This window comes from Hemiscyllium ocellatum, chromosome 36 (assembly GCF_020745735.1).
Source record: "Hemiscyllium ocellatum isolate sHemOce1 chromosome 36, sHemOce1.pat.X.cur, whole genome shotgun sequence".
NCBI classification, from domain to species: Eukaryota; Metazoa; Chordata; class Chondrichthyes; order Orectolobiformes; family Hemiscylliidae; genus Hemiscyllium; species Hemiscyllium ocellatum.
Genome location: NC_083436.1, coordinates 37,100,967 through 37,125,513, shown reverse-complemented (window position 1 = coordinate 37,125,513; position 24,547 = coordinate 37,100,967). Strand labels below are relative to the sequence as shown.

Genomic DNA, 24,547 nt, shown 5'->3' with positions numbered 1-24,547 from the left:
TATCCCTTATTGCCTCTTGAGAAGGTGGTGGTGAGCCTCCTTCTTGAACCACTAAAGTCCATGTGCTGTAGGTTTCTGGTGCCCAGGTCAATGCCAGGTAGTCCATTCAGTTTCATTTCCTTGTTGAGACTTCATAGCGATTGATACATCTGAATGGCTTGCTCGGGTCTGGAGTCACATATGGGCCAGACCAGGTGAGATTAACACATTTTCTTCCCTGGAGGACATTAGTAATCTGGATGGTTTTTCTGATAATAGTCAAAAAGGGTGGTGCTGGAAAGGCCAGCATCTGAGGAGCAGGAGAGTTGCATTTTAGGGATAAGCCCTCCTGATGAAGCGTTTATGCCTGAAACATTGACCCTGTCCTGCTGCTCAGATGCTGCCTGACCTTCTGTGCTTTTCCAGTGCCACCCTTTTCGTTTCTGACTCTCCACCCCTCGCTTTTTCTGACAATAGTTTCATGGCCATCAGTACTCTCTTAATTCCAAATCATTTTTGTTGAATTCAAACTCTGCCATCTGCCTTGGTAGGATTTGAACTCAGGTTCCCAGAACATTAGCTGAGTTTCTGGATCAGGTCTAGCATTAATACCACTAGGCCATTGCCTCCCCTTGATACAAGTTTGAATTTTTAGATCTAGCTGGAACTGGAAAGATGGATGAGGTAGTGGAATGTTGCTCCAATGGCCTGAAATCTGGTTCCCCAGTTTAACCCCCTCCCATCCTGCGGTGTTATTAAGAGGTGGGTGGGAGTGAGGGGGTAGGGGCTGTGTGGCAGTGAGCATAGCTGCCTGGAACTGACCGATCAGCAAGCCTTTGGACTTTCTAGGTGTAGCAGTCATTGATGTCCAGTGGAGAGAATTCTCATCACCCCTTCCTTCTCCCCTTTATTTCCTCATTCACCCCATCCCCACATTCTCCTTTCTTACCTATCTGTCTCTCCTACCCACCTATCATCTCCTTACCCTTCCTCCTCCTTCTTTTCACTCCCCCATTCCATGTTCCTTCCCTCTCAACCACATCTCTCCTCTACAGCTCTGCTCTTCTCTCATCTGCTCCCTCTCCTCCTCACTCCCCCATCCCTTCTTTCTCCCCTTTCACCCACCTCTGCTCTCCCCTCACTCCCTCCCATCACCTGTCTTGATCCTCTGTCATCCCTTGACCATCTAATACCACTCACCTCTCCTTTCCCCTCCCTTCACTTTCTCCCTCCTGCCCCCCTCACCCTTCAATCCTTCCCCCCTTTCATTTCCAACTCCTGCCTTCCCCTTGCCCTTCCCTCAACTTCTCCCCATCTCTCTTCTCCCCTTCTCATGTCTGCCCTTACTCCTCCCTGTTAACACACACACCCAATCTTTCAGGAATTGGAGAGAGGGTGTGGATCCATTTTTGAGAATCTCTCTCTCTCTCTCTCTCTCTCTCTCACACTTTCTCTCTCTCACTCTGTCTCTCAGTTCCCTGGTGTTGCTAGAGGGCCTCCCATTGATAATCCAGCTTTGAGTCCTCCCTCATAGTTCTCAGTGGGAAAGCAAACTGGCCCTGTGCTCATTAATTGGCTGTTGTGGAGCGAATCACATTGGGTTGCTGTTACCCATACTATAGGGCCTACAAAGCCCTCTTTGAACTTGACAGTGGGGTTCAGAAAGCTGTGGGGCAAATCCTACCCTTCTGTGTCATGGAAAAGGAAGCCGAGTTATATGTGCATTAACTTCCAACCTGGAGAGGTTTAAAATGTGTAGGCCAGCAAGGTTTATTTCCATAGATCTTATTCAGTTATATGTCTTAGAATCATAATGAGGAAATTTATCTGAAGTATCACATTTGTGTATTTTTAATTGTTGAATAGAGTACTTGAATTGAATAGACACTCAATTAAAAAGCTTCCCTGCTAGTCCCTAATCAGTAGTCCCTCTGAGTTATAGAATAACAGGCTTTGTGCATTACAACTCTCTTGGGGACATACCTAAGTAGATTTGGACATGTTCACAGTTCAATTACTTCAACAGTTTTGCTTTCAAATGCCATAAAGTCAATAATTGTAACAGACTTTCATAACTAATGTGAAATCTGATTTATGGAACAGAAATCTTGCTGTTAGAGTGGACCTCCTGTCACCCTTGGGATATAATCAACTAGGTAAAAACAATGACTGCAGATACTGGAAACCAGATTCTGGATTAGAGTGGTGCTGGAAAAGCACAGCAGTTCAGGCAGCATTGCAAGAGCAGGAAAATCGACGTTTCGGGCAAAAGCCCTTCATCAGGAATAGAGGCAGAGTGCCTGCAGGGTGAGGAGATAAATGAGAGGAGGATGGGGGTGGGGGAAGGTAGCAAAACATACAATAGATGAATGGGGGTGAGATGAAGGTGATAGGTCATGGAGGAGGTTGGGGGAAGGTAGCAAAGAGTACAATGGGTGAATGGGGGTGGGATGAAGGTGATAGGTCAAAGAGGAAGATGGAGTGGATAGGTGGATAGGAAGATAGGTAGGGAGGACAAGTCACGGAGAGCACTGACCTCATGACTTGTCCTACCTGCCTACTTTCCTTTCCACCTCTCCACTCCACCCTCCTGCCTGACCTATCACCACTATCCCCACCCCCATTCACCTATTGTACTCTATGCTACTCTCTCCCCTCCCCCCCCCCTCTCATTTATCTCTCCACCCTGCAGGCAGTCTGCCTCGATTCCTGATGAAGGCTTTTGCCCGAAACGTAGATTTTCCTGTTCCTCGGATGCTACCTGAACTGCTGTGCTTTTCCAGCACCACTCTAATCCAGACTCTTGGGATATCTCAAGAATACATGTGTTCACTTGCTCTGCAGACAGGCACAGCAGCACAGAATGATCCCACAGATAACTGCTCAGTTATATCCTACCCTCTGGTCTGGTAGGACTATGGGTGATTAAAAAATAAATGTTGATTGACAACCAAAAATAATCCATTCCCATCTTTGAATAATACCCCAGGATATCTTACATGTGCTACGTATCAATTTAACATTGGAAGAGTGTAGGCAATTGTTCAGCTTTCCCTCAGGCACTTTTGAGTGCCAGTCTCAAAAGTTGGAAGTCTTTAATGATTTAGCAATAAATTAGTCAACAAAGCTATACTAGCATTTCTTACCTCTTCATTTGCACAAACCAATAAAACAGAGTATAAGTGGTTGTGACAAGTATCTTTATTACAGCAGCAAGTAAAGAGGAAATGATGTGGAATGTTAACAAGAGTCTTAGTGCGTCAGTTATAACTCATGGCTATAAACAGCTCCTGGAAGTGAAAACAATAACACCAGGGACCAGGTTCAATTCCAGTCTTGGGTGACTGTCTGTGTGGAGTTTGCACATTCTCCCCGTGTCTGCGTGGGTTTCCTCCCACAATCCAAAGATGTGTAGGTCAGGTGGATTGGCCATGCTAAATTGTCCGTAGTGTTAGGTGCTTTAGTCAGAGGGAAATAGGTCTGGGTGGGTTTCTCTTCGGAGGGTCGGTGTGGACTTTCTTGGCCGAAGGGCCTGTTTCCACACTGTAGAGAATCTAATCTAATCTAACACCCAGGATGCCTTTCGCTCTTAGACCCCAGTTAAATGCAAGCCAATTCGTTTCAGAATTGTTTTGCTTTGCCCTCATTGAACAGCTCTGGCTCACCTTTGGTCACATTGCCTATCTATCCATTGACCTCAGCAAGTTCCACCATCTTCTGTTCTAAGTCGCTCATTTCTTTTGTTTCTATTCTTACCCTGTCTCTCTTGGCGGCCCAGGAGAAGCAACCCTTCTTTCTCTCATTCAATCCACGTCAAACACACCCCCTTCCCCTCTTTTTTTCCTTATTCTACCCACCCATTGTTCAAAAACCATTACATCTCTGACTTAAAAACTGAAAGAACATCTCTATGACTGTATAACTGCGGATGCTGTAAATCAGAGACAAAACAAAGAAAGATTGCTGGAAAATCTCAGGTCTAGCAGTATCTGTCTTGTCACTTTTTTGATGACAAGTCACAGATCTTACACATTAACTCTGTTTTTCTTCCTCTTTCCACACTGATGCTGTCAGACTTGCTGAGACTTCTTTTCTGCTTTTTAAATTTCAGCGTTCCAGTGTCCGCACTCCTCGGCTAAGCTCCTCTTGCTGAGCTCCTGTACAGTTTCTATCACAGAGATGCAGAAATAATGGGAACATAGATTAAAAAGTGAAGATTGCAATGGTTTGAAGGCATTCACCTTGTGAAATGTTAATGCAGCAACCTGCAGATCGCAGAATGATATTAGCACTGCTGACGTTTACAGATTATTAATGATGTCCTTGGGAACTGAACTGTGCTCTCTACTAATTAAGGGAACTATCAGATTCTGTTTTTAATTTTCACAGCAGCATGCTGTACATCAGCAATGATTTAAAGTATTCTAAGCCTCCTTTTGTTGTCTGATCCCTTTCATGAATTCTCTGATGTAAAGTTCATGTCTCTCTGCTCCAGTATATTGGTTTGGATTTATCCTTTGGCCTGCTTGTGTTTATATGAGCAGATGTTCATGGTAGTAATTGGAGTGCAGTGCCATTGACTGTGAAACTTAGTTTATTTTACTCTTTATTATCTGTAAAGCTCTTCCTGTAAGGAACCAGTACTTTTGGTTCAAACCTCACACACAAGGCTTCCCAAAGTCTAGCCTGTGACCCCACTCTGAGGCAGGAGTGGCTCCAACTGCAACACCCCTTTAAATTTCTATGTTTTTTTGAAAAAAACAATTGTTTATGGTTTAACTGCTGAATCTTGTGAGGCCCAATCTGGATTCCAAAAACGTGTTTTACTTAAAAACGCTCCTGTGGTAACAGCATCTCACTCTCTCAACTCTCCACCAGCCCTGTGCTCACAGTATTTCTGCTCAACTCTTGACCCAGTATGGTGATAGCAATTTACAAACCTCAAAATAGGCTCACAGTGGGATGGTGTTTAAGAGACACTGTTTTAATATTCAGTCACAATGAGGGTTAGCCTTTTGGCGTGAATTTCTTGGTCTTAATGTGACTTAAATGAAAGTAAGAAATGGCTAAAGTGCATCCATCAAATTTTTTTTTGAATTTCTTGTATGACCTTTATGAGCTATTTAATTCCCCATCGTAAACACACTCACTCATTCCATTATCATAGAAGCGTGGAAGCACACCATTTGGCCCATCAAGTCCAGACCGACCCTTTGAGGAGCATCCTACCCAAACCCACCTCTCTACCCTATCCCTGAATTTTCCATGGTTAATCCACCTAGCCTGGATACTATGGGCAATTTAGCACGGTCAATTCACCTAACCTGCACATCTTTGGACTGTGGAAGGAAACCAAAGCACCTGGAGCAAACACATTCAGAATGTGCAAACTCCACACAGTCACCTGAGGGTGGCATTGAAGCATTCCCGTGAGGCAGCAGTGCTAACCACTGAGCCACTGTGCCACCCCAAATATGGCTGTAACATTTGTGTTCTATCACATGTACTGAACAGCTTCAGAATCAACCTGATCATGTCATTGTTTATTATCCCTACTTAAGCTGCTATGCTTTGGGACTTTGATTTTGGTTATTTTCACATGTTCAGAGTCCCCAATTGCTCCTTTAGGTGGATCTTGCATCCCCTATGATGATGAGGATGTTTTATTCAGCCTAGTATCTAGGTAAACAATGCAGTAGTGATCTCCCAAAACCTTAAAATGTGACAGTTCCTATCTAGGCATCAAGCAATAATGGGATCAAGCCGACTATTATGTCACCCATGGCCAAGGAGCTGCCAAAATGCATGGTGGTGGCTTTCTACAGAGGACAAGAGCAACAGATACATGGAACAGCACCTCTTCTTTCTCAGCGACATACCATCCTGACCTGAAGCTCTGTTGCGTTCCTTCACTGTTGCTGAGTCAAACAACCTTTCAGCATTGTGGGTCACCCTACACCACACTGGTCTGCAGTGGTTTAAGAGGGCAGCTCACTGCCACCTTTGCAAGGGCAACTAGGGTCAGGCAATAAATGCAGGACAGCTAGTAATGCCCACCTACCGTGAGTGAGTAAAAAAACGTTATGAATAGGCAGCCACAGCTGGTCTTGCCAGTGATGACCACGTCTCGTGAATGAATTTTAAAAAAACAAGAGCAATCAGTTTAATGAAGGCTGCAGAGCTGGAGTCTATTCTGTGTGTCTAAGGGATGTGAGCATCATTGGCAAGCCCAGTCTTTATTCTGCATCCTTCATTGACCTTGGGGTGATGGTGATGAGCCACTTCCTTGTAGAGTTGCAACCCATGTGGTGTTGGCATGCCATTAGGTGAGAAAGGATGAAACAAAGTGGGTATATTACAATAGATTATGTATCATGATTAATGTAACTGAGTTTGTGGCTATCTGACAGATCATTACTGACCTAACCATGTGCTTCCTTCTGCCAATACCAGGCAACCTGCCAACTGTGCTGCTTACTCATTATCAGTGCCAATTGACTGACACCTTGCCAACTGTTCTTGCTTTTCTGACTAGACCCCATCACTTTGCCATTCTGAACCAGTCTTGCTACTTAATGGACAGCTTGACAACTGATTTACCAGCTCCTCAGTCTCCTGGCAGTGTCATGATTCTCCAGAGAAGAAAAAGATCTTGTAAATAGCACACGGTTATATGTGAGAGGCAGCAAATCACAGAAACAGAGGTAGACTACTCACCCTCGCACATCTACATCATTATTCTGTTGCCTCGCATTTGATCTGTTGCTCAGCATGGTTCCATATTACTCTACCTCATAAAAAATGTAATGAAGTCAGACTTAAAATTTATACCTGATCTTGCCTTGACAACTATCTCATCTAAGAGAGTTTCAGATTTCCACTGCTTCCATAGTATGCCAGCGATCAGGTTTTCCAGCTGGCAAAAGATTGGGTCATGGTGGCATAATGGTAGTGTCAATGGACTAGCATGCCACAGACCCAGACTTACGTTCTGAGGACATCTGTTCAAATCCCACCTTAGTGGCTTGTGGAATTTAACTTCAATTAATATTCCTGGAGCACAAAGTTAGTCTGAGTGACTGTGAAACTATCATCAGTTCACGTAAAATCCCGTCCGGGTTCACTAACGTTCCTCAGGGAGGGAAGTCTGCTGTCCTTACCTGGTCCAGCCTCCATGTGACTCCAGACCAACAATGACCCTCTGAAATGGCTTCTAGCAACAAATGCCAGTGTTGCCCACTTCTCATGAAAGTAATAAAGCAACAGTGAACGCACGACTCCAACAAAGAACAAGGAATGGTGATTTTCTGATGCTCATGTCCAAATTTGTCATAAAATAATGTCCTAGCCCTTGTTAAATAAAGCCATTGCTTGTATTATTTTAATATTGTTTCATAGGATATGAAACAATATGTCACTGTCTAGGCCAACAGATATTGCCCATTCTTTTACATTGCTCTTCTGTAGCCCTCAGAGTACAAAGTCTGGTAACCATGGCTTGGTTAATCACACTTTGCCCTTGAGCTGCCAGGTCTAAATCTCCCTCCAGGGATTGAGGGCAAAACTCAAAGTTGACCTTCTCCACTGAGACAGTGCTGTCTTTCAGATGATTGTTAAACCAAGGCTCCATCTTTGATCTCCATCAAAGGTGCCATGTTACACTTTTTATTCCCATTTCCTGACCTGATCAATGGTTTTAATCCCTCAAACAACATAACAAAAATAGATTATCTGACCAATATCTCATTCCCTTCTGTGGGAGATTACCTTAAGTGTGTGAAGACTACTCTATCTCCTACATTACAAAAGAGACTACATTTCTAGAAGTATACGTCATTGATTATAAAGTGCTTTATGATGTCTGGTCATTTCTTTTCTATATTCCCCTTTCAAGATGGGAAATAAGTGACAGTCTTCACCCACTGCTCTCCCACTTGCCCCCTCTGCAAGCTTACTGGAGTAGAGGGCATTAAATTCAACCCAATGCATTGTTGTGTTCCCAGTTGCACAAAGGGAAATGAGTCTCTCTTGGACACAGAAACTAAGCTTTTGACTTTCTGCTCCCTGAGCAATATTGAAACAATCCATGGGCCAAGTAACTGTTAAACTCAGCCAACTCAGCGGGATCAGACTGGACCTGGGAGCTCAGAATCAGAGTGGGCACAGTAGCTTGAGACCAAATTGGGCCAGGGAGCTCCGAGTCAGACTGGGCCTAGTTCCTTGGAGTCAGACAGGACCCGGGAGCTCAATGTCAGACTGGGCCTAGTTCCTCAGAGTCAGACTAGGCCCTGTAGCTTAGCGTCAGACTGGGCTTGTTCATTTTGCTGTCCAACAGCCTTGCAGGGCATTCTGAGGATTGATTAACAAACAACAACACTAAACATTTTAAAATGGCATGTACGATTAAATCCAACAGTATTGATGGTGACTTACTCTGTTGACAGGATGAAGATCTTTTCCCTCAGGAGGGTGTGATGGACAGCACAGAGGCACTCCAAATTGACCCTGATACCGAAGCCTTCGGAGCAGCCCCAGGGGTAAGTTCATGAAATTGATCTCATTATGGGTCATTTAGAAAAGGAGAGCTTTAAACGAGCTTCAGGAAGAGACAATGCAACCTTAAACCAACAAATGTAAAATGCTGGACAGATGTTTGAATTCAAGAGTCTGAGATCCATTGAGAAGGTTTAAAAATGTGACACCGTCAGAACTGAACTTTGAGTCGGGGATTGTGACACCTGACTGCATGTTTCTGAGGGAAAACTTCAAAGGGCATATTACTGTTCAAATGCCCTTTCTTTCGGTTGTTTAAATAGCAGTGATGAGAACAGAGTACAAATATAGAGAAATGCTTTGTGGTGACTTCAGTTTTTTTTAATTTACACTTACTACCATTTTGTAAATACATATTCCCTTGAGCTCCCATGGACTTGCGTACAATTCAGGAAACAATTACATCCCTAGAATGTTTGGATTCTGAGGAAACTCTGTTTCCCTCTCCACTGATGCTGCCAGGCCTGTTGAGTTTCTTCAGTATTTTCTGTGCTTATTTTAAATTTTCAGCATCCAATGTATTTTGCTTTTATTTAACAATTACTTATGTGGGACTTTGAAAGTGAGTAAAGGGCATGATGTTAAGATTCGAGTAGAGAGATGTTACTTTAAAAACAAGATTTTAATTCCCAGTATGTTAAAACAATTGCACAAGAAGATTTTAAGTTCTAAGACTCTCACTGTAATGTTCAATGTAAAATTGACTATGACTGAACTATTTCATTATTCAAATAATGCGCTAAACTCTGGAAAAGATCTTCCATTTAAAACTTAACTGTCCAAAAATCACCCTCTATGAATATTCCTCATTCTGTCCCTTAAGTGGATACATCACTCTGCAGGAACCAGCCCAAAATAATTCCTACTTAATTCTCCCTTTTCTAGTGAGATAACTTGTATTCCTTTCATGGAATTGATATTCATGGTGCATGTTACCACAGAAATCCTTTCTCTGAGATAAAGTGAGGCAATGAATCTTCTTTTTGTCTTTAAAACCTCATGATTGCATTCTCTTGAATCTGAGTGGAAATTCCCACCAGACTCATGTATTGTAAAACATAAAGCCTTGCAGACTCTCTCTCTCTCCCCCTCTTCCCCCTCTCCCTCTCACTTATTTCATCACTCTCTTGCTGTCTCCCTATCTCCTTCCCTTTTGCTGTCTGTCTCTCTCGCTCTTTCATTGCAGGCTTGAGGATAACCCTGTACTGTGGTCCTACTCCTCTCAAAGTCCATCTCAAAAAACATATGGGCCTTGTATCCAAATAAAAATGCTGAGTAGCTTTTGACCTTTTGACTCACAACTTCATTCCATTGTGAAACCAAATTGATAATTGGTATCTAACCATTTACAAAAGCTAACACATCCGAGTATATTTTCGAAATTTTTGAGTTGAACAGTTTGTCAGTGCTGATGCTTTTGCCATTGTCATTGTCTGAAGACATTGACCCTTTTTCTCAATTAAAGAGTCTACGTCCCTTTCTAACTTCAATAAGAAATCCTAATAAGAAATCCTTCAGTAACACAACTTTACTGTCAACAGGTCATATGGCTATCCTCAATCTTCCTTTGTATCCTAAATTACACGCACTGTCCCCAAACACAGTCTACAGAACCTCACACTTGTAATAAGGATAACTTGACAAGGTAGATGTGGACAAGCTGTTCCCATTTGTGGACCATGAGTTTAGGACCAGAGTAACTGAAGGTAAGATAGCGGCAATCAGATTTTGCAATAGTTTGGAAGAATTTCTTTTCACAGAATGTAAGAATTTGGATACTAATTACAACACGGAGTATTTGGAAGAGTTCACACTGCTGCATTTTTGGGGTGGATTGAAGCTTATGTGGGACACACCTGGCAACAGCTGGGATAACAGAATCTGTTAGGAGGAAAGTAATTAAGAGAGAGATTCTTGTACATTATTTTTTAAAAATATCAACAGAGAGCATTGGGTCTGAGTGTCCTGTTTCTCTGCTGTAGGTTCTTGGTTCTCCTTTGAGCCCATGGAGACCAAAGGCTGGATATTTTCAGTCCTTGATTGGATGTGCTTTGGACAGAGGGTGGGTACCATAATGTAGGGAGAGTTCCCAGCCCATTACTTTCCGACCAGCCTCTGAGCTAGCCCTGCAATACAAAGGACATGTGTAAAATTGACAGCCCATCCACCATTATTCAGCTTGTTTATAATTCAATTCATTGCAATATATTCATTGCAATATTAAGTGGCCCATACCAGAATATAGTTGGCACAAGCAGCTTGGCAAAAGTTGGAATTGTAATTTTTGTTTAGCATGCTTAAAACAGTGGGAAGGAAGTGAAGTGTCTGTACTAAACAGGAAAACCAAAGAACTGCGGATGCTGGAAATCAGAAGCAAAAACAAAGATGGCTGGAAAAGCTCAGCAGGTCTGGCAGCATCTGTGGAGGGAAGTCAGAGTTAACATTTTGGGTCCAGTGATCCTTCTTCAGAACTGATTGTAGCTAGGAAATGTTTGGTATATCTGCTAAAGGAGAGGAGGAAGGGGTAGACAATGGGGGAGGATGGAGTCCAAAGGGAAAAATGGTTGGGCAGACAAAGGAATAGGTGAAGGTCGGCCTGGGAGAATGAATACCTGCTAATGGGAGCCATTAGTGTCTTACAATGGGTTGTCTGTAGTAGCAGCCCATGTGATCAAAAGGTCTGTTGTGTGGGGTTTTGGGGGAGTTATCATTAGTGGGTACCCATCAGGATCACATATCACCCCACTTTACCCCACCAAGGAGACAGTACCTCCCTTTCCTTCCCACCCACAAGTTCTTGACCAATCTCCCCAAACTGCAAAATGAAAAAACCTCAAAGTGCCTGGCTCTAAATTCATTTGAGGATCCACCAAGCCTTCCCATGGACCTGGGTGTGATCCCAAACTACCAACCAGTTTGAGAGGGTGTGGGGGTTCCTATGAGGGGTGGTAGATGGACTAGGAACTGGTTGTGTCCACCTCCACTAGTTTATGGGTTCAGGGCAGACCCATCCAGTCAGCTGACCATTTTCCAGCTTCTCTCACCCCTGCCCCGGAATGTTCCTCCCCAGGTGGTGTCAGGATCCCTTATCCAAAAAATGTCTCAACTGTTATTTGGTAAATGGCCTACCACTGGAGACTAAATGTTAACTACTTTGCCAGTTCTGGTTGCTGTCTAGCATTGCCTGCTGGGAATGTGAGGTCAAAGGTCAGGATCCACACTGACACACACTCTCAATTTCTGAACCCATACAAGTGAGAAACAGGAGACACCAGTGAGCGTTGAAAGTACAAAAGCCAGTTAAGGTTGTGAATCCTGCAGTGAGTAACTCACCTCTTGACTCCTTAAAGCCTGTCCACCATCTATTTACAAGGCACAAATCAGGAGTGTGATGGAATGAGTGTAGCTCTGAACAACTTTCATGCAGCTGGACACCATCTTAGACAGAGCAGTCCACTTGATTGGCATCCTACCTAAAGCATTCAACATGTAAGTCTCGACCACTGATGCACAGTGGCAAAGTGTTGGCCATCTACAAGATGCACTGCAGCAACTCATCAAGTCTCCACCACCTTCCAAACCTGAGACCTCTACCATCCATAAGGACAAGGGCAGCAGATACTTGGGAACACCAGCACCTACAAGTCCCCCTCCAAGCCTCTCTGGATCCTGACTTGGAAATATATTGCTATTCCTTTCACTGTTACTGGGTCAAAATCCTGGAGCTTCCTTCTTAGCCCATACCACGTATAGCACAGAAGTTCAAGAACGTAGCTCACAACCAACTTCTCCAACACATTTAGAATTGGGGAATGAATGCATGTGCACAAACCGGGAACAAATGAGCATTTTAAAGAGATACATTTTACATATGGAGGAGGTAATACAATTACCAAATTGTCATCTATCTGAGTAGCAGGGACAATGTGGGCAATTGTTCAGCCTCAGAGGTCTCGAAGTCCCTGTTATCCCTCGGCCAATCTCACCAGGTTTTAATTACCAATTCATGCAGTTGGGGCCCCTCCATCAAGAGCGGGTGGGAATTCAGGATCAAATACCAATAAAAAGCACCCTGCTGGCTCAGGCTGGTAACCATGCAGAGATAGCACCTCTCAGGGGCTCATCCTGACACGGATAGAGAAAATCGGAAACTTTTGATTGTAAGCTGATGTTTCTGTCCTTCTCCACCCTCTACAGGATGAATATCAAGATTATGAGCCTGAAGCGTGAGTATCCACAGACCTGGGCGCACTGACCAAGAACTCTTTTATTGCTCCTTCTCTCTTTTTCTATGTGAATGTACTTCAAATTCAGATATTACTGGTTGTAAAATTCTTTCTTTAAGTGTGTGTGTTTTTTTACAGTGTTCTTTGAAGTCTTCCACCCGCTGTACTCAAGAGTGTTGTGGCTTTTGACCAGGCCTCATTCCAGTGACTCCCTCCCACTGAAATGAGGGCCTGGGAGAGGACCCTCTCAGTTCTATAGACATAGTGTTTGGGTTCAACAGTACAAAACTGCCTATCTGTCTCATGCTATCCTGTGTATGTGTAAAAAAGAAAGGTTTTGTGTGCCTGCATCGTGTGTATGTGTGTGTTTAATGTGTCTGTGAGTGTGCGCGTTTGTGAGAATGTGTTTGTATCTCTTGGTGTTACCTATTTACTGCTCCGTTTTCTATGTATGACAATTCCGTTTGCTGAGAACTTTGTTGTATGTACAGTGTATGCAATGGTCAGCATGGAGCTATGCACATTACAATTATCTACTGTGACACTGGAAATCAGTTTGTGCTGGTGGGTTTTTTTTGACGAGTGTATGTAAATATCTGGTGTTTCTGTGAAACAAATTAAACTGAATATGCAAAACTCTGACTGCTGTTGAGTCTGTTCCATGGGTTATGTTGCAGCAACTTTTGTGGTGAAGCCTGAAGACACCAGCTCTGGGCCAGTGCAGAAAGTGGGAACTCCACTAACTTGTGCTTGGTACAAGTTTACATCCTGACATTTTAGTTCTCATCTGTTATTCCTTCAGGGTGAAGCCCTGGTTACCACCTTCCATGGGGTGAGGAGAATAAGAGGAATTAAAAGGAGAGGTGGGGTGAGTGCATGAAATTACACAATCAGCCATGACCATATTGAATGGTGGTGCAGGTTTGAAGGGCTAAATGGCCTCCTGCTGCATCTATTTTCTATGTTTCACTGCCTCCAGGCAGGCCAGCCTACCCTGAACCAATTTAATGGCTGTCTCTCTGTCTTCATTGGCACAGGGCAAGACTTCTGTACCTCAAGGAAGTCTTGTCTTCAAAAGCAGGTAGCATTTAAATGTGGCTGTCTCATCCCAATAGTCACTAGGGTAAGGGGTATCCCCAAGAAAGTGGTGCCAAGGTCCTGGACGTCCAGGGAAGGCCTGATGTTTGACTGGTGAGTAAGATATGAGCAGTGTTGGGTACTTGCACAGCTGCCCTGATGCCTGACTCTGCCCTCTTCCCCCTTCTGTTAGCCCTCTCCCAGGGGCAGGTGGAGAGAGAGTGAAATCACAGCCTATATCTTGTTGTGACAGAGTGATTAACTTCATTGTGAAATTGAGAAGAGTCTTGGAAGTATATTCCCTCAGAAGCCTAAAGAAAAGGGAAGTAACTGTTAGGAAAGTGTCCCTGGATTAAAATGTTGGTGTAAAATGTCATTTGTTCAGCAAAAAGGTTCCTTTCTTAGAGGCTTCACTCTACAAAAACATTTTTTCTGTGTTGCAGTGTGAATCAGAACTGAGTCATTTGGGAACAACACCATGATTCCAAGGGACAAATTCTGAGGAGTGGTTCCTCAAGCTAGAGATCTGTTCCCCAGAATGGAGAAGGTTAAAGTTGTTCCATAAAGCGTAATCTATGAGCTAACCTGAACTTTACTCCCACTGTGATATAAGGTACAGCCATTAGGTGGAGCCTCAGACAGTTGGAACAGATATGAATCTGGTATTGGTGTCCTGACAGAGACACATTTGTCCTGCTCACTACTACTTAGTCATGGTTAATATGCCTCAGAGTGAATATAACATACATACATTAACTAAGATGTAATAACCACATTGTATTATCTAAGACAAAAGGGCCTTCTACTGAGAGTTACTCATGGTCCATCCTGTACCACAGACTACTGAACAGTCCTTAGACCAGCATGGAAAGAAATATTGGTGGCAGCTTCTATATCAACCACAAGCTGCTGGTGTTTGGTACCCAGGCGTCACATCATCCGATAGCGGTGGCCTGCTATGCTATTTACTACTGCAAAGGGCTGATTTGATCAACATTTTTAAACTATTAAGGGAAACATAAGATGGATGGAGAGAGAAAGGATTCCCACTCGATTAAGAGTCTCAGACTTAGGGACATTGTCTAAACATTTGCTGTGTGGGTTATTGCTGGCTTTTGGCTCAATGTCAACCATGAAACAACATTTTAACTGCAATGTGAATGCAGATTGGTATAGCAGAGACATTGAGGAAGGTTAACAGAGACACTTGAGAGTTGGGGCAGTTCACATTGAAACAGAAGAGAACATACTGCAACATAAAACTAGAAATTGGTAGCAAACACATAGAAGAAAGGCATGGTCTTTCAAGAGAGAAAGAGTGAACATTTCAAGCTGATAACCATTTCTGAAAACAGTAAGATGTTGAAGATTTAATGGGGTGTAATAAGTAAGGAGGATGACCAAAGTAAGGCAAGAAAAGTCAAGGATTAAAGGCCTTCTGTACTACAGAGGATATAATCCTCTTGGTCTCACTGAATATTTACAGATAGTGCTGCAGTAAGGAAAACATAAAGTCACAATAAAATGTTTTTTTAATAACTTTACCTTGCCACAAGGCTGCAGGAGTGAGTAAGATCATGTGACATTGCATCAGCTCCTGTGTGATTAGATTCTGATATAACAGCAAGTCACAGACTTAACCTTCTACACCACAAAGGACTGTAGAGATTATAGGACAAAAAAGGAAGATGGTGCAATGTGCAGTCTGGTAGCAATGACTCAAGTAAAGAAGCAAATGATAGCTCTATAGGAGATTCCAGCAGAAGACCAGAGGAGGATAGAAGTATGGGAAATCTAGATCAGATTCCCAAAACTTGGGAATGTGCCAGGAGAAAATCATGTAAAGCCAGGGATTGTGGACCGGTCACTATGCCCAAGAAATAAAGCAATACATTCTGGGGAGTTTAGTTAAACATGTAATTACTGAAAATGACTTTCAAACAGGCATATTAATACAATCGAAAATTATCATTCACTCAGATAAATGGTCTATTTCACCATTTGGCTGAAAATTGAGCAAGATGGATAAGGTTTTCCGTTCAGACCTTGATCATGCCACAGTTGGTGCTGAGCAAGTAAAGATGCACTCCAAGGTCAGAGGAAATGAGGACTCACTGCCATGAGTGTACCAAAACACTTGAGCCCAAGAGAAACCTTTCACAAAACATCTCAGAAACACAACCTCGCCCTTCCAGACAGTTTTAACCTCTTATGGGCTCAGTATTTTAAATCTTGCAACTAAACTTTCTCAAGATTAACAGGCAGGAGCAGTAGATTTCCTCTCTACATTCCATTGCCTGGTGCAGCAGTGTCACCTATACAGCAGATAGGTTCCAGGCTCCCTGCTCTGTGCCGAGTAGAGAGGAATAGGGTGCTGATGTTTGCTCTGACTGCCTATTTAATGCAGACGGGAAAAGTAAGACTCTTTCGCTCGTTATGTTTCACTCGTTATGCTGGACAGTGTGATGGATGGATGAACATGGAATCACACTCTGCTATATTATTGCGCAACCTGTCCAGATCCACTGTCAGAAGAAAAAGAGAAAACAAGCTTGCATTTCAATAGCAGCCTTTTTGATGTCAGAACACTCAAATCATTTTAGTCATAATCATAGAGGGCTACAGCACAGAAAAAGGCCCTTTGGCCCATCAAGTCTGCACCAGTCAAAAATCAAGCACTTAACTATTCTAATCCCATTTCCAAGTCTTGGCACAAAGCCTTATATGCCTTGGTATTACAAGTATGCATTTAAATACCTCTTAAATGTTATGAGGCTTTCCCCCGCCATGATTTTAGACAGCAAATTCCACATTCCCTCCTCCCCCGGGTGAAATTTGTTTCCTCATTTCTCCGTGAAAGCTCTTACCCCTTAACTTAGATCTATACTTCAGTCCAACCCGTCCATGCTGACCAGATATCTCAACCCAATCTAGTCCCACCTGCCAGCAGCCGGTCCACATCTCTCCAAACCCTTCCTATTCATATACCCATCCAGGTGTCACTTAAATGTTGCAATTGTACCAGCCTCCACCACTTCCTCTGTCAGCTCATTCCATCCTCATACCACCCTCTGTGTGAAAAAGTTACTCCTTAGGTCTCTTTTATATCTTTCCCCTCTCACCCTAAACCTATGCCCTCTAGTTCTGGACTCCCAAACCTCAGAGAAAAGACTTTGCTTATTTACCCTATCCATGACCCTCATAATTTTGTAAACCTCTATAAGGTCACCCCTCAGCCTCCGATGCTCCAGGGAAAACAGCACCAGCCTGTTCAGCCTCTCTCTATTGCTCAAATCCTCCAACCCTGGCAACATCCTTGTAAATCTTTACTGAACCCTTTCAAGTTTCACAACATCTTTCCGATAGGAAGGAGACTAGAACTGTCAGCTTTCATTTGCTAATAAAAATGCTGTTGAGAAAATCCCATTCCTTCACACAGAATGGTGGAAACATCCCAGCAAGTTAAATGTTAAACCACAACAGGCTATCACCAGCCAAATTCATTTTAGCATTGGTCTGGTACTTTATAGTTTAATTTTAGCATTACAGAACTGGCAATTGCTGGATCACTTTGTTTACTTATTATTTGTCGTTTAATCCTTGCAGCTCTATTAGTGAGTCAATCCGACTGTTATGTCTATCATTCTGCAATGGTTAGTGATATTCCAGTGGTAAACTGGTTTTAGTTCTCTCATTTCTCATTTGCCATTAATAAAGCCTGTTTGGTCATTTAAAGCCTAATTCATGGTCAAATGAAGACCTCATTGTTGCAGAACTTCATGCAATATGTGGTGAAGCCAAAGTGAAATATAATGTAAAGGTTTTCTATTCAATTGTCGGATTTGCTACAAATTTCTGAGGAAGTTGATCAACAAAGCTGCATTCCAGATTACACAAAATGAACCACAGCACTGAACTCAGAGAAACAAAAACAATCTGAATTAAAATGTCCTGTTGTTTATTGTTGCTACATCAGTCAGATTTGAGGCTGACACATTTCATTGTGACCTCATGCTGTTTCATTAGTAACTGTATTACAGATTTCCAGAGCTGTTATGGATTTGGACCATATATTAACTTTTTCTGTACCTTGGTTAAATCCGTTATCTTCTATATTTTGGGAGGTGCTGGGAGTTGGAATAATCTTATACTTATTGCCACCACCATCAACTTCAAGGACTTTGCTTTGGGAAGAGTGGAGGTTGGATTGTTGAGTGAAGATTGGGTCTGTGGCTGGGCTGGCATTAATTGTCCTTGGTGAGCTTTCTTCTTGAACTAGTCCATTTGTTCTCGGTAAACCAACAATGCCATTAGTCAGGGTGTTTTAGGATTTTCAGCCATTGACACTGAAGGAGCAGCAATATATTCCCATGTCAGGATGGTGAGTGACTTGGACGAGAAATTGCAGCTGGGGTGATGATGTTCCCATGTATCTGGTGCCCTTGACCTTCTGTATGGTGTTATCCATTGGATTTGGAAGGTGCTGTCCAAGGATCCTAGGCAAATTTCTGCAATGTATCTTGGAGAGGGTACACACTGCTGCTACTGAGTGTCAGTGATGGAAGGTTTGTTGAAATTTAATGAAATCAGACTGTCCACAATTGAAGGCACAAGGCTGTCAAATAGAACTTTATCTGTTCACGAGGAAACAGTGTTTACACTGACAGATGCAGGATTAAAAATAGCTCTAGGTTTGAGATCCAGGTGAAGCAGTGTCAACAGGTACCTCCAACTTTAGCAATCATCGAAATGGAAGTCTTTCACTGGCAGGCTGTAACCAAGCAGCTTTCTGACAAGTTTTAACCGGCAGCCCATTTGCATTGTTTCACAGACCAGAGGGGACAATCTTTCCTTGTTCATTCTATGAAAACCCTTCTTAATAACAAAAATTTTATCAAATCTTCTTGTGGCCATCTCTGCTACAGTTGAAATAATTCTTGGCATTTCAATCCGTTTCATAATTATAGTTCCTCACCCCTAGTGTCATCTCAGTCAAGCTTGAATGTTCTTTCTATGTTAAGAAAGGTTACAAAACCATGGTTGAGCCATTAATTTGGAGAGCGGGGTGGGTGGGTGGACCTGTGTCATTGTGGTAATGTCTCTAGAATAGTGGAACCCAGGTTAATCATCTGGAAACAGGAGTTGAAATCCCACTGAGACAGGAGTTGAAATCCCACTGAGACAAACTCTGAAACTTCAATTTAAAAAGTTAATCTAAAAGCAACTGATGCCAATTGTTATCAAAGCACATCTGATTCACTAATGAACTTTGAGGAATTAAATCTGCTTTCATTACCTGGTCCAGCGCTATACATTACTCCAGACCCACAGCAATTTAATTGGCTCTTAAATATCCTGTGGGCAATAAGGGTTGGGCAATAAATACTGATCAGCTAACCATGCCCTCATCCCATGAATGCAGAATAAAGAAAGTCATAAATGCCTACTTACTCTTGTATACACTGCCTCTGTTCACAAATACTTTCCTCTTGTCGGGCATCATTAGGTTCAAACACCATGTCACCATGGAGAAATGTAAATTGGTGCACTTAATAAGCTGTGAGTTGAGAAAAAGATCAATCAAAGGGACTTAATTGCAACTAGTTTTATTGAGTGCAGACTCCCACAGTGACAGATTTGGGTAATGGAAGTAATTATGGACATATAATAGATGTAGAAGGTGTGTCTTTAGCCGCAGATTCTTGTTTACTAATGAAAATACATTTGGAAGAGAACCACGGGGATTCAGCTAATGAAACTATCTCACAGCAATTCTGTTTAAATCAGTGATAATGTAAGCGAATAATGCAAATTCTATCATCTGGGAGTATTTGGCAATCAGATCACCAAGATAATTGTGAGCACACAAATTTATATAAAAATAATATGCAATGGAATTGTTATTAAATTTACTGATACATATGAAAACAATCGATATAAATGGGTATGGAAGAAAATTACTTCGATAAACCAGGACCATCATGATCAAATGAGTCAGAAAATAGCAGGAATTTCTGATCATTTTCTCTCAATCTCTCAATTGATTCTTTTCTTTATATTCACTTATGGCATGTGGGTGTCACTAGCTGGGCCTGCATTTCTTGCCCATCAAATTGCTCTTGAGATAATGATGGTGTGCTGCCTTCTTGATCTGCTGTAGCCCATGTTGTGTAGATAGATCCACAATGCTGTTAGGGAGGGATTTGGATGTAACAACACTGAAAGAATGTCGTTTTATTTCCAAGTCGGGATGGTGAGTGGCTTGGAGGGGAACATGCACGTGATGGTGTTCCCAAGTATCTGATGCCCTTGCCCTTCTAGGTGGTATTAGTTGTTGATTTAGGAAGGTGCTTCCTAAAGATCTTTGGTCAATTCCACTAAAGGGAAGTGCTGTATTGGGAAGTGGGTTCTACAAGATGGATAAAAATGCATAAACGGAGAATAAGATTTTTTCCACCTCAAAACCTCCAATCATTTACTTTACCAAATAGAACAGCATTGCCAGTGACAGCCTGGTATGACTTTATCCATCCCTTCTCAGTGCTGGTTGACCCTGAATGTGAGTTGTTGCACTCTCCTAAGTAAAAATCCTGGAATTCCCTCCCTAACGGCATTGTAGATCGACCTCCAGCACATGGCTATAGTGTTTCAAGAAGGCACCTCACTATCACCTTCTCGAGGGCAACTCACAACAGTCAATAAATGCTGGTCTAGCCAGCAATGCCCACATCCCATGAATGAGTAAAAAAATGAGTCAGTGGTGCATGAGGTTAAGACTGAAGGTAATTGAATGTAGTGATGTAGGGGATTGGCTGCTGATGTGGGGCTGTGGTGGACTGGCTGCCAAGGTGGGGATTTTACCAGGTTGGCTGCTGAAGTATGGCTGTACTGGTTTGGTTGCTGAGGTGGGGCTGTGCCAGACTGGTTGCTGAGGTAGGGCATTAGGGGATTGGCTGCTGATGTAGAACTGTAGGGGATTGGCTGCTGAGATAGGGCTGCAGGAAATTGACTACTGAGGTAAGGGGGTAAGGGATTGGCTGCTGATGTGTGGCTGTACTGGATTGGCTGCTGAGATAGGGCTGCAGGAAATTGACTACTGAGGTAAGGGGGTAAGGGATTGGCTGCTGATGTGTGGCTGTACTGGATTGGCTGCTGAGATAGGGCTGGAGGGATTTGGAAAAAAATGTGTTCCATCAAATCCTGGAACTCATTGCCAAGCAGCACTGGCTATACCTACAGCAGATGGATATCAATGGTTCAAGAAGGCAGCTCACCACCATCATCTCAAAGGCAACTAGGGATGGGCAATAAATGCAGACCTATTCAGTGATGCCTACATTCTATGAATGAATTAAAAAAAGGAACTGTGAGACAGGGTTCATCAGCGGTTTTCAGAACTACAGGTACCCTTATGGGTGGGTAAACGCAAGCTGGAGTCCAGCAAATAACTGAAGAAAAATGCTTCATTGCCCACTGTAGCTTTTTGACATAGACTGCTGTTGCTTGCAACTGTGTCCAACAGATAAAGTTGCCAAACCAGGGTAATCCTTGCACAGGGGGGGTGTGTGTGATTGGAGAGGTGGGGGTATTGACAAACTTAAAAATAAATTGCATCATTGCATGAGTTAGCCCTCATAAACATAAGACCATAAGACATAGGAGTGGAAGTAAGGCCATTCAGCCCATCGAGTCCACTCCGCCATTCAATCATGGCTGATGGGCATTTCAACTCCACTTACCAGCATTCTCCCTGTAGCCCATAATTCCTCGAGACAACAAGAATCTATCAATCTCTGCCTTGAAGACATTTAGCGTCCCGGCCTCCACTGCACTCCGTGGCAATGAATTCCACAGGCCCACCGCCCTCTGGCTGAAGAAATGTCTCCGCATTTCTGTTCTGAATTGACCTAGCTTCGTATCATCGGCAAACTTCGCTAGAATGCCCCCAGCCCCTCATCCAAATCATTAATATATAATGCGACTAGCTGTGGCCCCAACACTGAACCCTGCGGGACACCGCTTGTCACCGGCTGCCATTCTGAAAAAGGACCTTTTAACCCAACTCTCTGCCTTCTGTCAGACAGCCAATCCTCAATCCATCCCAGCAGCTCACTTCGAACACCATGGGCCCTCACCTTGCTCAGCAGCCTCCTGTGTGGCACCTTATCAAAGGCCTTTTGAAAGTCTAGATAGACCACATCCACTGGGTTTCCCTGGTCTAACCTACTTGTCACCTCTTCAAAGAATTCCAACAGGTTTGTCAGGCATGACCTCCCCTTACTAAATCCATGTTGACCTGTTCTAATCAGACTCTGCTCTTCCAAGAATTTGGAAACCTCATCCTTAATGATGGATTCTAGAATTTTACCAACAACCGTGGTTAAGCTAATTGGCCTATAATTTTCCATCTTTTGTCTTGATCCTTTCTTGAACAAGGGGGTTACAACAGCCATCTTCCAATCATCCGGGACCTTTCCTGACTCCAGTGACTCTTGAAAGATCTCAACCAATGCCTCCGCTATTTCCTCAGCCACCTCTCTCAGAACTCTAGGGTGTATCCCATCGGGGCCAGGAGATTTATCAATTTTAAGACTTTTTAACTTTTCTAGCACTATCTCTTTCGTAATGGCAACCATACTCAACTCAGCCCCCTGACTCCCTTTAATTGTTGGGATATTACTCATGTCTTCCACTGTGAAAACTGACACAAAGTACTTGTTAAGTTCTCCTACAATTTCCTTATCTCCCATCACTAGGCTTCCTGCATCAGTTTGAAGTGGCCCAATGTCTACTTTTGCCTGTCATTTGTTTCTTTTGTACTGAAAGAAACTTTTACTATCATTTCTAATATTACTGGCTAGCCTACCTTCATATTTGATCCTCTCATTTCTTATTACACTCTTTGTTATCCTCTGTTTGTTTTTGTATCCTTCCCAATCTTCTGATTTCTCACTGTTCTTAGCCACTTTATAGGATCTCTCTTTTTCTTTAATACATTTCCTGACTTCCTTTGTCAGCCATGGTTGTCTAATCCCTCCCCGGATAATCTTTCTTTTCTTGGCGATGAACCTCTGTACAGTGTCCTCAATTATACTCACAAACTCCTGCCATTTTTGCTCTACTGTCTTCCCGGTTAGCCTCTGCTTCCAGTCTATTTTTGTCAGTTCCTCTCTCATGCCCTCATAATTACCTTTATTTAACTGTAACACCATTACATCCGATTTTGCCTTCTCTCTTTCAAACTCCAGACTGAACTCTACCATATTATGATCGCTACTTCCTAAGGGTTCCCTTACTTTAAGATCTTTTATAGAGTCTGGTTCATTGCAAAGCACTAGGTCCAGAATAGCCTGCTCCCTTGTGGGCTCCATGACAAGCTGTTCCAAAAAGCCATCCTGTAAGCATTCCATGAATTCCCTTTCTTTGGATCCGCTAGCAACATTATTTACCCAGTCCACCTGCACATTGAAGTCTCCCATGATCAATGTGACCTTGCCTTTCTGACATGCCTTCTCTATTTCCCGGTACATGTTGCGTCCTTGGTCCTGACCACTGTTAGGAAGTCTATACACAACTCCAATTATGTTTTTTTTTGCCTTTGTGGTTCCTCAATTCCACCCACACAGACTCCACATCATCTGACGCTATGTCATTCAATACCATTGATTTAATTTTGTTCTTAACTAACAAGGCAACCCCACCCCCTCTGCCCACCTCTCTGTCTTTTCGATAAGTTGAAAAACCATGGAGGTTTAACTGCCAGTCCTGACCCCACTGTAACCAAGTTTCTGTGATGCCTACCACATCATAATCATTCACTATTATCTGTGCCATTAGTTCATCGGCTTTGTTATGAATGCTACGAGCATTCAGGTAAAGTGCCTTAATGCTAACTTTCTTATCATTAGAGATGTTGGAAGTCATATGACGTCCTAAGTTATCCTTGCTTTTTTCTGCATTCTCAGTCTGCCTCAATTTTAAATCCGCCTGGACACATGCTATCCTGCTGTTTATCTTTCCATTTAACGCCATACTCCCTGTCGCTTTCACTTTCCCTTGCCCCCAACTCAGAAGTTTAAAGTCCTACTGACCACCCTATTTATCCTCTTCGCTAGAACATTGGTACCTGATCGGTTCAGGTGGAGACCATCCCAACGGTACAGATCCCCCCTGTTCCAAAACTGATGCCAATACCCCATGAAGTGGAATCCCTCTTTCCCACACCAATCCCTTAGCCACGTGTTTACTTGCCTAATTTTCTGGTCCCTATGCCAATTGGCACATGGCTCGGGCAGTAATCCGGAGATTATGACCCTTGAGGACCTGTGCTTCAATTTCCTGCCTAGTGCTTCGTAATCCCCACAGGTCCTCCACCCTAGTCTTGCCTATGTTGTTAGTGCCAACGTGGACCACAACAACTGGATCCTCCCCCTCCCGCTCCAATATCCTTTCAAGCCGGTCAGAGATGTCCCACACCCTGGCACCTGGCAGGCAACACACCATGCGAGACTCCTGATCCGGCTTGAAAAGGATACTATCTGTCCCACTAATTATAGAATCCCCTATAACCACTACTTGTCTATTAGCTCCTCCCTCTTGAATGGCCTTCTGCACCATGGTGCCTTGGTCAGTTGGCTCATCCTGTCCAGAGCCCTTTTCCTCATCCGAACAGGGAGCAAGAATCTCGTACCTGTTGGACAAGGTCAAGGGCT

At 43.1% G+C, this 24,547-nt stretch overlaps 1 protein-coding gene across 2 annotated transcripts in view; it reads left to right on the top strand.

Moving 5' to 3' along the window:
- The window catches only part of LOC132833336 (alpha-synuclein-like), a 77,580-nt gene extending 64,245 nt beyond the window's left edge, over positions 1-13,335 (top strand). Inside the window, exons 5-7 of one of the 2 annotated variants that reach the window (XM_060851521.1) lie at positions 8,424-8,516; positions 12,730-12,758; positions 12,878-13,335. In XM_060851521.1, coding sequence (XP_060707504.1) covers positions 8,424-8,516; positions 12,730-12,758; positions 12,878-12,947 — 192 coding nt within the window. In that variant the 3' untranslated portion in view covers positions 12,948-13,335. The remainder of the gene's footprint in view (positions 1-8,423; positions 8,517-12,729; positions 12,759-12,877) is intronic. The other variant, XM_060851522.1, reaches the window with a different exon arrangement.
- The last annotated feature ends 11,212 nt before the right edge of the window (positions 13,336-24,547 follow it).